We start from the raw sequence: 13285 nt of genomic DNA, 5'->3' as shown, positions 1-13285 counted from the left end.
GGTTGTCTCCACAGGTTGACCATTTCACCCTGGTGCCAGGACAAGCCAAACTGGAGTCCCAACTAGAACCAGTCTGCAAGCTGGGTGGGGGGGGGGACCCCAGGAAAATTATGACCCAGACTTCCAGTGTGCTTCTTCTGACAAGACTTCCCCTGGAACTGGAACCTGGAGAATTCTTTGGTGCCAAGGGCAATGGAATCTTCTGTCCATTTCTGCCCAGGTTGTATTGCCCAGCTTTGCCTATACGCCCAAGGTTTTCTTCATGGCTTCATACACCACGTAGCTGATACCACCTGCTGGCAACACCTTCAGCAATGTGGGAGTCATGCCTCGGTACAGCCCCGGCCAGCCTTGCTGGGCCAGGATGCGCCGGAACACTCCGCTCATGGTGGGGTTTGAGCCCTCAGCAGTGTCTGCAGGGACAGGAGCAAACTTAGGACCTCAGCCAGAGATGACCCAGATTCTAGAGAGGCTAGAGTGAGGGTGAAGTAGGGAGGGATGAAAACAAGGGCAGGGGCAGAGTGAGGGGTCTTTGAAAAGGAGTTAGAAAGACTTTTAAGAGAAAATTGGTCCATTTGGGAGAGTGAGATAATCAATTTAGACAGGAAATTTTCAGAAGTCATTTTGAGTACATCTTACAAAACATTCAGCTTACCTGGGAGGGAACTCTCAAGATTTGCTGGAAGGTGTTCTGGGGAGTGGGTGCTAAGAGGTAGTTTGGGGACTTTTAAAAAAAGATTTACTTATGCATACAAGAGTTGGGGTGTAGTCCAGAGGAGAGGGGTGCTGAGGATCTGCCGAAGACAGAGTGGGGATCTGTGAGAGACAGAATGGATCTACTGGAAATACACTGCTGAGGAGAGCAGTGGGAGAGACAGGAGAGGTTAACTCCCTGGCTTGGGGATTGAACTGCTGACTCAGTAGCTAGTGATAGTTTGATAGCCCTGAGACTTAACCTCTACTTTATCAGGGACATTTTGAAGATCAGGGTGATATGCAAAGGATTGTCATTGACGTTCGAGGATTGCATTAGGGAATGAGAATCTATTTGGGGAGTAATGTTTGAAGTATCTAGGGTATCAGGAGAAGTGGGACATCTAATTTTATAAATGTGAGGAACCATTTTTACTTTTGGAGTCAATTGACAGTTGAATCTGATTTGGAGACATTTGGAAGTCATTTTGGGACTATCTTGAAGTCAATTTGGGTGTATGAACCAATTTTGGGGGGGAGTTGGTCCCTTGGGGGGATATTGCAGTGAGTTACTTCAGAACTATATGCTCCTTTTAGTAATTTGTGGGGTTAATTTGAGGACCAGGATCAGACTAGGGAGTGATCAAAGCTTTGATGGCCTAGATCCGCAAAGGTGACCAGGATTAATTTAAAAGTCAGTTTCAGGGGAAGAAGAAAGTTCAGGGTGTTGGGGTAAGGAGGAAAGTGCATGTGTGGACATCCTGCTAGAGCCAAACTGACCTTGGGCCTGCATCCTGGTGCGTACCAGAGTCAGAGGGTAACTGGCCATCTGGCCACAGGTTGTGGACAGTGTCACAGATGACAAACTGACCAGTCCGCTTGGGTCCTCCATGTCCCTGCCTGACTTCAGCCAGAAGTACCTGAGCATCTGAAAGAGAAGGGGATCAGGAAGAAGCAACAACAGGCCCGGGTTTGTGCCTCCCCTGCCACCCTGTCTGCAGGACCCATACCTCGTAGACAGCCAGGTCAGTACAGGCATAGGGGATGATGCCCAGCATGTTGGGCAAGTAACCACGGTAAAGGGCTCGGGTGCCTTCCCGTTGTAGGATCTGCCTCGCACAGTCCAGCAGCCCAGTGTACTGGCCAGTACGACGCAGGGTCAGCCTTGTCTTTAGCACCTGGGGAGAGTAAGGAGTGAAGTACTCATTACTTCAGTTACTTTAGTGACCCTCAGCAATGGCCCTTGTCTCCATCCTACAAATGAGAACACTCAAGCCCAGGAATGCACAGAAGTTGCAAACCCAGACCTGTCCATTCCTTGCACTGCATGTGCTCCTAACTCAAGGCTTAGAAATTCAAATGTCAACTGAGGCTGAGAAATGAAGGAATGGGAATTGATTGCAGCTGAGTGGGGTCTGTGGCAGCATTGATAAAGCACCAGCCAAGTGAGTGCCATGAAAACACAGGTCGCAGGTGCCCAGGTCTGCCAGTTTTCTGAAAGCAGCCAGCAATCTGGATTTTTGCAAAGTGCCCCAAATTTAAATAATGACTGCATACTATGTACAATGATGCCCCCTCCCCTTTGAATGTGGACTACACCTGTGACTGCAATGGGCTATCACTTCTCTGAGAAGTTACATTATATGACTACATTGAAGAGTGGTGATTTGCATATACAATTAAGGCTCCTCACCAGGCTTAAGTTGCAAGATAAATTGTCCTGAGTCGGCTTGGCCTAATCTGGTGAGCCAGAGACATGAAATCAGAGAACTTGAAGCATCAGACACTCTCCTGTTGATCTTAAACAAGTAAACCACTGTGGAGAAGACCAGGTGTCAAGGAACAACCAGAAGTTCTGAGTTGCTGAGGACTTCAGTCCTACAACCATAATGGTTGAATCCTGCCAACAAGCATGGAGGTTGGCAGAGAATCTGAACCTCAGATGGATTTCTTGGCAGCCCGGCTGACACTTTGACTTCTGCTTAATGAAAACCTGAATAGAGGATTCTACTAGCCAGGCCTGACCCATAGAGAACGAGATGATAAATCGATAGTATTTTAAGCTCCTGAGTCTGTGGTTATTTTTTATGCAGCAATAAAAAACCAGAAACACTTTGGAAGGAACTTAATCAGATGAGGGCAAGAATTATATGAAGAAAATTTATAAGGCCATTAAAATTTATAAGGCCATCAGAGACTTAAACAAATGGAATATGTTTTGGATGCATATATTAAACACCACATAGCTGGCAATAACGTCTAACTTTATTTGTGAATTGAATACCATCCCAATGAAAAACAACTATCAGTAGGTGATTATGTGTTGTGAACTATACACATTGCTTTCAACAGAGGATGATAACTTGGAAAAGGGATTTTTAAAAGTAAGGGATGTCAAAATCAAGCCACGGAAATTAAAGAGAGAAGGCAAAACGGGCAAGGAGCCGTGAATGGCCTGAGCACAGATATTCTTTAGGGAATGCAACTATTCTAAATGATACTATGATGGTGGATACATATTATACACCTATCAAAACCCATAGACTGGTATACTGCTGATTTGAGCCCTAATATAAACTGGGCCTCAGTTAATGACTTTGTATCAATATTGTTGCATCTGTTGTAACAAATGATATAAATGTTGGGAGGTGTCTATGGGGACTCTACTCTTTTTTTTTTTTTTAAAGATTTATTTATTTATTCATACAGAACTGGGGTACAGGCCAGAGGCTCAGGGGCGGTGAGAGGCTTCACCAGAGACAGAGTGGGGAGCAGAACAGGCAGATCGATGAAGTACACTGCTGAGGGAAGCAGCGGGTGGGTCAGGAGAGGTCTGGCTCGCCATGTGGTCTCCTCCGGGGCAGGCGGCAGGCGGGAATCGAACTCATGCGGAAGCGGCTTCAGATTCTCAGTGCTGTGCTTTAACCCGCTGCGCCACCAGGGAGGGCCTCTACTCTTTTTTTTTTAAGATTTATTTATGCATACAGAGATTTATTTATGCAGGCCAGAGATGCAGGGGTAGTGAGAGGATTTACCAGAGACAGAGTGGGGAGCAGAACAGGCTGATCAACAAAGTACACTGCTGAGGGGAGCAGTGGGCGGGCCAGGAGAGGTCTGCCACGCCATGTGGTCACTTCCAGGGCTGGGGATGGAACTCACTGAAGAGGCTGTGGCTCACTTGCAGTGCTGAGCTTTAACCTGTTGCTCCACCAGGGAATGTCCGGGACTCTGCTTTCTATTCCGTTTTTCTGTAGAGCTGAAACTGCTTTACAAAATAGTCTTAACAAATTAGAAGACAGGGCCTCCCTGGTGGCTCAAGGGGTTAAAGTGCAGCACTGTGAAGCTATCTGCAGCCTCTGTAGCATAAGTTTGATCCCTGGCCAGGGAGATGACCCACATGGCACAGCAGTCCTCACCTATCTCCCCATTGAAATACACTGTTGTTCTGCCTGTTCTGCTCATTCTGTCTCTGGTGTATCCTCATACCCCCTGTACCTCTGGCTGTTACCCCATTTCTTGTATTCTTAAATAAATCTTTAAAAAATATTAGAAGACATTAGCATGTAAACAGACACCAGAGCAAAGAGAAGGAAAAGATTAGAAATAAAATATATGTGGGAATTTGATAAAGGTACCATCTTGGATCATTGGGTGTGTGTGTGTGGGGAACCCAGCCATTAAGTTGTGTTGTGAAGCCTGGACTGTCAGCTGAAATAGGGCCTTCCCTGGTGGTGCAGCTGGTTAAAGCACAGCAGTAAGAAGCGAAAGCTACTTCAGCATGAGTTCGATCCCTGCCTGCCCCGGAGGTGATGCACATGGTGCAGCAGACCTCTCCTGACCCACCCGCTGCTCCCCTTGGCATATATTTCAATGATTTTCTTGTTCTGCTCCCCACTCTGTCTCTGGTGAATCCTCTCACCGCCCCTGCACCTCTGGCCTGTACCCCAGTTCTGTATGCACAAATAAGTAAATGTTTAAAAAAATTGATAACTTATCCTACAAGTATAAGGAAGGAAGGAGAGAAAAGGAAGGAGGGTAGGAAGATAAAGGAGAGGGAAGCAGGGACGAGAAGAAAGGGGTAAAGGAGGAGGAGATGAGGTAGCTCTAGCAGTTACTACCAAATTATTTTCATTTTGTAAATGGCAGAGATTCTGTTACCTCCATTGGGTTGATGAGTGTCTGGGAGGTGGCTACAGCCAGGGAGCCGGCAAGGAGACGTTCCTGAAAGGGTGGGGACCCATGCACTCCACAGAAATAATTCTTACACTGGATGAGAGAGAGGAACATGAGAGAAAAGCCTTATTCTTATGAAGATCCCATCCACGGGGCAAGATCTGGGACTTGGTGGACAAAAGTGTTTCTTGGATAAGGACTTGAGCTTGGGGGTGGGTAGAGGAAGGGTTTGGGTTTGAAAGTGGGGCTGGGGAGAAAGGACCATGCCACACCTGTTCGAAGACAGAGAACTTGATTGCGTATTCAGGGGCAATCTTGAGAACATTGATACCGTTGCCACGCCAGAGCGAGCGGAAGCCCCCTTCCTGGATCATGCTCCGGAGCCCACCCAGCAGGTTCATGAAGTTAGTCTTGGAGGAGTATACCTGGGGGTAGGATGCCTCTGACTCTGTGAGGAGCCTCCACCCCAGCTCATCCTTATCCCATTTGGAGTCCAAATCCATCCTGTCTCTCCCATCCCTGTTCTTTCTGCTCCTTCCCTGACTAGCCCTAGAACCCTCTAAATCACCGTAACACCAACCCCCATTACCATTCATCCCTCATCTTCATCTCTCTAGTTCTTCATCTTCAGTCATCCAAAGCCACACCCCCAATTTCCTGGTCCCCAACCCTAATTTTGCTCCTGGTTCCATTCTTTCAACCCCTTCCCTTCCTCAACTTCATGCCCCATCCACATCAGCTCCACTGTCATCCCTAATTCCAAATCTCCATTCGGCCCAACTCCAACCCATGTGCCAATCTCCATCCTATCCTGAACTTCATCAACTCCACCTCCATCCATCTCCAAGCCAAGGCCCCCAGAGCTGTGCTCCCCACCCACCTGCATATACACCTTGGCACGATCCAGTGGGGCTGTGCCAGTGCGAGACACTGCCCCAGCCATGGCTCCTGAGAGCAGAAACTTCCACAGGGTTCCTGCATTATCAACTTCCAGGACATCCACAGGGACCATCAGTTGTTCTCCAGTATCCAGCACCTGCAGTGCAGACCCAAGCCCCTCCCACTCAGACAGACCCAAGCTCCTCCCACTAAGACCCAAGCCCCTCCCACTCGGACTGGCAGGCTGGAGTGAAAGACCCACCCTGGTTCTCTGGGCTTTTAGAAGGAATTCGCGGTTTCCTTGAAGGGGGAGGAGCTTAGCGCCCCCCCCCCCGCACACACCTCTTCCTCCCCCCCCCCCATCTACACCCATCCACCCCGAGGTACTGGGAAACTCGTGGTTCCCAAACTCACCTGTTGTGATGGGAGGTATTCTAGCTCACTCTCTCGCACGTGCCCAAACACATACCCATACACATGTGTACAGCCTGGGTTCCGGGGAGGGGCTGGAGGGGAAGATGGGGAAGGGGCTTTGGTGAGTAAGACCTTGACTCTCTTAAACAGGGTCTGGGTTCTGGAGCAAGACTTTTGTGTTTCCTCAGATTGGGCTCCCATGGAGCTGGAGGGTCAAGAAGAGGCTCAAATTGCAGAGAGAGGTTTGTCCCACCAGCAGCTGTGTGGCAGGCCACCTTGTAAATTTGGTCCGGGGACAATGAGGTCACAGAGGCCCTTGTGACCTCACTGAGTATGATGGACAAAGTGAGGGTCTTCTCCCCAAATGCCCACCTAATCCCTATAAACTTGTCAGTATGTTATGTTGGCAAAGGGGGGATTAAATGTTCAGTTGTGGCAATTATCCTGAATTGACTGTGCTGGCCCCATGTAATCTCATAAATGCTTACACAGGGAAGAGAGAGGTAGAACAGTCTGTATCAGAGTGATAAGGCGTGAAAGAGACTGGTCTTTGCTGGTTTTGAAGTTGAAAGAGCGTGCAAGAATCATGGAATGCAAGTTGCCTCTAGAAACTGGGAAAGGCAGGAAGTGTTCTCCTGAGAGCTTCCCGAAGGAGCCAGCCCAGCCAACACCTTAATTTTAGTACTGTGAGATCCATGTCAGGCTTAACCTTCACTTGGCATAACACATTTGTGTTGTTTTATTTACTTAAAAAATTATTTATGCATACAGAACTGGGGTATAAGCCAGAGGTGCAGGAGGTGAGAGGATTCACCAGAGACAGAGTGTATCTACTGAACAGATGTATCTACTGAAATACACTGCTGAGGGGGGAGCAGCCGGGGAGTCTTCTGTGCCATGTGCATCACCTCCCTGACCAGGGATCAAACTGGTGCTACAGTGGCTGCGGGTAGCTTCATGTGATGCAATTTAACCCATTGCACCACCAGGAAGGGTCCCCATTTGCGTTATTTTAACTCTTAAATCAGTTAGTTTGTGGCATTGTTACAGCCCACTAGTAAGCACATGCACTGGGCTTCATTGTCTTAGTAAAAGATGGAAGAGTGGAGGATGTGAAGGTTCTACTAAAAAAAAAGTTGACTCAAAAATAAGACAGGCATAGGTTTGGAGTTACAGGGACCTGGGTTTGATTTCCATCTCGGGCACTTCTTGCACCCTCTGGTATCTGCTTTACCTCCCTGAGCTTGTTTCCCCATTTGGAAACTGGAAATGATGACTACCACATAGTGCTGTCAATAGGATCCAGGGAGAAGCTCCATCCTTTGGGTTGTTTTGGTCATCTTTGATCTTTGGTTATCTTTGATTCCTCTCTTTTTCTCATGCCTACCCTCTATCTTCAAATCCTATAGACTCCACCTTCAATATATATCCAGAATCTGGCTGCTCACATAGCCCTCTCAGCCCCTTGGTTCCTGGCTTCCCCCCAGCCCGGTCTGCGCTCCCTATAGTAGCCACCAGAGGTCACCCATGAGCACATGAGGCTGGTCCCACCCATCCTGGCCCACAGCCCTCCTGGGTGGCTGCTGCCTCCCTCAGGGTAGAAGTCCAAAGTCCTTCTTTTCACACAGCCCCTAACGACCTCCCCGGGCTCCCTTCCTGCTGGTGCTCACCTCCTCTCTCCTCCAGGTCACTCTACTCCAGCCACACAGGCTTCCTCTCTGTTTCTCCAACTTGCCAGCATGTACCTGCCCCAGGACCTTTGCATTTGCTATTCCCTCCGGCTAGATTTTTTTTTAGACAGCTCCTTAACTCCATCTCACTATCTTTAAATCCCTATTCAAATGTCAGCTCCTCTGTGTGAGAATTTCTCTTGCCACTGTTTAATATTTAAGCTGTGGTATTCATCCTCTTTCCCTTCTTTATTTTTATCCACAGCACCTTTGCTTTCTACGTGTTCACTTATTTATTGTTAGTTTCTCCCACAGTAAAGTAGGGTCTCTGAAAGCAGAGGTTTTTGTCTTAGGCACTGCTGTATCCCATGCACAGAATTGGGTCTGGGGCACAGAAAGTGTTCAATAAAGAGACAATGAGAACCTCCATGGTGGCGACGCAGTGAGTTAAAGAACAGCACTACAAAGCTAGCCTCAGCCACTGAGCACAACTTTGACCCCAGGCCAGGGGGGTGACGTTACCCACATGGCACAGCAGACCTCTCCTGACCCGCCCGCTGCTCCCCTCAGCAGTGTACTTCATCCATCTGCCTGTTCTGCTCCCCACTCTGTCTCTGGTGAAGCCTCTCACCACCCCTGTACCTCTGGCCTGTACTCCAGTCCTGTATGCATAAATAAGTGAATTAAAAAAAAGAGAGAGACAATGACTGAAAGAGATGATACCTGAGAGGGCTTACATGGTACAGGGTGCCTCGTACTTGCTCAATAAGTGTAAGTTCTTTTCCCTTTAAAGATGTCCATGGAAATACCTCTTATTTTGTGGGTGGGGAGACTAAGACTTAGGATTACAAAAGCAACCTGTCTGATAATTCACTGCACATCACTGATAGAAACTCCTAAATCCCAAACATAGCATCATGGGATATAAGATCAAGTATGGAAAAATCATGTCAGCTGGCCCATTCAGTAACACTGATGCTGATATAGCTTCAGTGAAAGTGATAATGCCAATTCCTCCTTGGTGGCTGTGCACAATATGTCCTCAATGCTGTTGAAAGGTTTTTGGAAATTCACTTTAAGCAAAACTATGTATGATAAAATCAAGTCCTCAGGTAGCTCTTTTTGTTCAGTGTTGGTCAGGATTTTTTTTTTCTCATCAATGTTAGGATGAGCAAGTGTTATTCAGGGACCTGCTGTATGTTGCATGCAAGTTTTCTGGTGGGCGACTTTGAGATAGTCCTTGCCTTTGACTCAGCAATTCCACTCCTAGGAACTGATCCCAGGGACATAGTTCAAAGGATATAAAAACACAAAACAGTTAGCAGGATTCGATCCTTTTTCTGAGCATGTGAAAAGCGTATTTATGTCCAGCCACCTGTTGCTGAATGATAGGGACGGGTTCTGGTAAACACATCGGGAAGAAATTTTGTCATTGTGCAAATGTCACACACCTAGATGGTAGAGACTGCTGCGCACCTAGGCTGAGGGGCTGAGGGGTGCTGCCTAGTGGGCCCACTTTTGTGTTGCTGCCATCACCAAAACAAATATTACTGCCAACACATGATCCCCCCACCATACAGTAGCAGCTGATAGCAGCAGTGTCTTTTCCTACCGAATCTCAGAGGTAACGTTCTGCCAATCCTTCTATGTCCTCTTGGGTATCCAGATCCAGGTTGGCACAGCAGGAGGGCACGCAAGCAAGTGCTAGGGGGAACATCTTAGAGGGCAACAGGCAAAGTTGGGTGATGAGTCTAAGGCCATGGAACACCAGGGACTGCCGGCAACCATCAGAAGGGGGAAAGACAGAGAATGAGGCTCTCCTCAAGCCTTTGAAGGGTGTGGGCCTGCCACGCCTTGATTTTAGGCCCATAGCCCTAGGAACTATGAGGACAAGTGTCTGTTGTTTTTATTCCTGATAGTCTAAAGGTAGAAATAACCCAAGGATCCTGGACCAGATGAAGGGATAAGCCCACAGAGGTCCATACACACAATGGGGTATTATGCAGCCTTAAAAAGGAGTGAAAATCCAGCACTAGCTGCAATGTGGATGATCCCTGAAGACATGATGTTCAAGAACATAAGAGAGAAAGGACAAATCCTGTGTGACCCACTCACAGGAGGGCCCCAGAGAAGTCACATCCAGAGACAGGAAGTAGATGGTGAGTACCTGGGGCTGGGGGAGGGGAGGAAGATTTAATGGGGACAGAGTTGGGGAAGATGAGAGGGTGTTGGAGCTGGGTGGGGTGTGTGTGGCTGCACAATAGTGTTAGTATATTTAAAGCTGCTGAAATGTACAATTAAAAATGGCTCACATGGTAAATTTTTAGGCTTTGTATATTTTACCACAATAAAAGCATACTAATCGAAAATAACTTTGTTGTCTTAAGTTCCCTCTTTGTGGTAACTAATTATCGCAGCCCTGGGAAATAGATGTATGATAAGAAAAAACAGCGAAAGAGAAAAGATAAACAGGCACTTCTCTCTGCCTCTGCTCTACAGCTGAGAAAGCAAAGTGAGGCACCAGGGAGGTATCATTTCCCCATTTCCCAGGTGCTGGGAGAGAATGCCTGGTGCCCCTTTTCTGTGGATACAGTGGTCCCCCAGCCGCCTACTCCCCTTGAGTAAAAAACCACAATGAGAGAGATTAGAAAATGTATTCCTTTTGCTCTTTTCCTTTGAAATAACACACACAGGCAGGGAGGTAGGGTGCGGGGTAGGTAGAAGTCCTAGGGGTGTCCTCCAGCCTCCCGAATATCCCAGTTCCTTTTGTGGTCCTTTAGTGGGGTTTCCTCAAGGACTTGGGAGGAGCAAGAGGGGCCCCCAATTAGCCTAAGCTCAGAATCCAGCTCTAAAGTGCAGAATGTGTATGGGCAGGGTGCTGGAGGCATAGGTTGGTGGGGCTGTCTGCTCCTTCCGGTAGAAAAATAGACCTGCATAAGTTTGGGGGCTGTAGTTTGTTTGTGTGTTTGCATAATTGGGGGCTTGGGTCTAGGGAGTTGTAGTCTGTGTAGATTGGTTTCTGGTTTCCAATTCTGAAGGCTGGGGAGGGGCTGGCAGTGCTGGGGCTGGGGGTCCCCTCTGTGGGTCCCCCAGCTTTAGGTTGCCTCCTTGCCAGTCCTGAAGAATGATTGGATCCTTCAGAGGGACCCAGACGGTGAGGTTATCAGCCTACAAGGTGAGAAGGGGTCAGAGAACCCTGCTGATCAGTGGGAGGTGAATTTGAGGGAGCAGCTTTGCACAGAGCCCAGAGGTGCAGCTGTGCTGGGGTGGTTTTGGGGCACTGATGCCAGTGCAGGTGTGAGAGGGGCATCGCATTCCTCACTCAGGACAGTGGGCAAGTCTCTTACAGCTTCCGGAGCCAGGAGACCAGTACCGGGCTCCCTGTAGCTCCTTAGATCATGGGGTGAGTGTCTGAGTCTTGGGGAGAGATGGCTGTGCTCAGGGGTATCTGGGCAGGGAGGGCCTCGCTGGATCAGGAAGCTGCGTGTGGGTTACTGGGAGCTAGACTTGGGGTTTGAGTCAAGCCTGGGGGACTCAGGTCAGAAACAAGGGGTTCAGGTGTTGGGGTCCCTGCCCATGGCGCAGGATGGAACAACTGCAGTTGCCAGGACCCACTTGTCTGCCGCTGGGATCTCATGATTGTGATTTTAAGAGTCACGATCCAGTGGGTCTGGACTTGGGGATCTGGGATCCGGTGGTGGGGGTTGAGGTTGTGGTGGTTGAAATGCAGGGACCCGGTAGCTGAAGCAGAGGGATCTGAGGTGCTGTGTCGCAGTGTCGAAGTAAGGGAATTCAGAGATCCAGTGGTTGGGGTGAGGGGATCTGGGATCCAGTGGTCAGGGCCCTGGGATCTAGGCATTGCACTGTCAGGATCAGGTGGCTGAGGCTTCTCGATTCCAGAATCCAGTGGCTGAGCGTGGAAATCCAGGACTGGAAGCATGGGGATCTGAGATCCGCCAGGGAGGTTGGGGGGTCTAGGACCCAGTGTTGCCCAAGGACATGGGATCTCGGTTCTGGGGAGAGGGGGCTGGGCGCTCAGATAGGGGGAGACACGCCCCTGTGGCTGGAGTCTCACGGTCTGCTGAGTTGGGGGCGATCCAGTGGTTAAGACATGGAGGTCCTGACCCAGTGGGCAGGGCAGGGCACTGTGGATCCAGCAGCTGGAATGTGGGGATACAGGACCCAGTGGCTGAGGTGTGGGGATCCTGCGGTTTGAGTGTGCGTGTGAGGAAACCTGGGATCCATTGGTTGGGCCATCAGTCTCCAGTGGCTGGGGCTTGGGGATCATCATGATCGAGGTGAGGGATCTTGTGGGGGGCGGGCTCTGGGTCCCTCACCTAGACGTGACCCCTAGGGCCTGCTTCATGTTCTCGTAGACCACATAGGAGATGCTCACAGCTGGGATCACCTTCATGAAGTTGGGGGCAATGCCCCTGTAGAGGCCCCGCACGCCCTCCTGGGCCAGGATATGTCGGAGCAGACCCAGCATGGACGACTGCGGGGTACCCTCGAAGGAGGCTGGGAAGGAATGGGGAGGCCAGGTAAGGTTCACACTCCCCCTTCCCTTCCCCCTCCTATTACCTGGGGCAGGGCTGGGGCCACTATAGAGGGGGGAAAGGAAGTTAGACCAATGGAGGGACCCAGCGCTTGGAGCCAGGGTTCTACTGGCTGCTCTCTTCACCCCCCAGTCTGGAGGCCCAAGTTTGGGGACAGTTAGGAACACAGCAGGCAGTGGGAAAGGACACGGAAATCCCCTCTCCCTAGACCTCAACTCCCTCTTCTCCCAGCTAAGTCCCACTCACCCTTCAACCTCCATTCCAGGCCAACTCTGCAGGGGAGCCCTCCTTGGCTCTCCCCTGTCTCCCCTGTCTAAATCCACCGCTTCCTTCTCCCCTTCATTCAATCCTAAATTCGTACTTAATTGTGGAACAATTTATTGGGCATCTTTCTTCCTCACCAGCATCTGAACTTGTGGGGGACAAGGGCCACAGCTGTCTTATGCAATCGATGGCCCCACCCCCACCCCAGCAGGGATCACATAACAAATGCTAAAATTCCCCATAAGGGTAAGGGAGCATGGGAGGGGGGAGACAAAAGAACCCATAAAAGAAAAATACAGAGAAAGACAATTAAAATAAAAACTAGCTTGAGCTGCCCCTCCTGGGCCTTCCCCTCACTATATATAGCCCAGCCTTGCTAGCTGGAGCTCGAGTTACCAGCCTGGAACTGCTGGCCCGCTGCCAAGGCGCCTCCCGGTTAAGATCGCGAGGGAGCTGCTCTCCAGGCACCTGTTGCAACCTGCTGTTCTTCGTTCATCCTATCACTTATGGACATGGGGGGCTCAAAGACACTGGGGACCCACGCCACCCAAATCCCCAAGGAGCCAGGTCTGGGACTTGCCCACCCAGGAGCAGGAGCCAGGAAAGGGCAGATGGGATTGAAGTTGGGAGACCTCC

At 49.6% G+C, this 13285-nt stretch overlaps 2 protein-coding genes across 2 annotated transcripts in view; both read right to left on the bottom strand.

Moving 5' to 3' along the window:
* Positions 1 to 240: 240 nt before the first annotated feature.
* SLC25A41 (solute carrier family 25, member 41) lies at positions 241 to 6360 on the bottom strand. Its single transcript, XM_004689300.1, has 7 exons — positions 6160 to 6360; positions 5747 to 5902; positions 5139 to 5291; positions 4852 to 4959; positions 1704 to 1871; positions 1474 to 1621; positions 241 to 413 (listed from the first exon to the last, which is right to left on the bottom strand). Exons 1-7 carry the CDS (start codon positions 6358 to 6360, stop codon positions 241 to 243), a joined length of 1107 nt encoding a protein of 368 aa, XP_004689357.1.
* Positions 6361 to 10475: 4115 nt separating this feature from the next.
* SLC25A23 (solute carrier family 25 (mitochondrial carrier; phosphate carrier), member 23) overlaps positions 10476 to 13285 on the bottom strand; it is an 11674-nt gene continuing 8864 nt past the window's right edge. The window contains exon 10 of the mRNA XM_012729923.1: positions 10476 to 12347. Coding sequence (XP_012585377.1) covers positions 12163 to 12347 — 185 coding nt within the window. The 3' untranslated portion in view covers positions 10476 to 12162. The remainder of the gene's footprint in view (positions 12348 to 13285) is intronic.

The sequence above is a fragment of the Condylura cristata genome, unplaced genomic scaffold, assembly GCF_000260355.1.
Source record: "Condylura cristata isolate star-nosed mole 26May11 unplaced genomic scaffold, ConCri1.0 scaffold00025, whole genome shotgun sequence".
Lineage (NCBI taxonomy): Eukaryota > Metazoa > Chordata > Mammalia > Eulipotyphla > Talpidae > Condylura > Condylura cristata.
The sequence above is the reverse complement of the archived record's forward strand: the minus strand, read 5'-3'. Positions and strand labels throughout refer to the sequence as shown.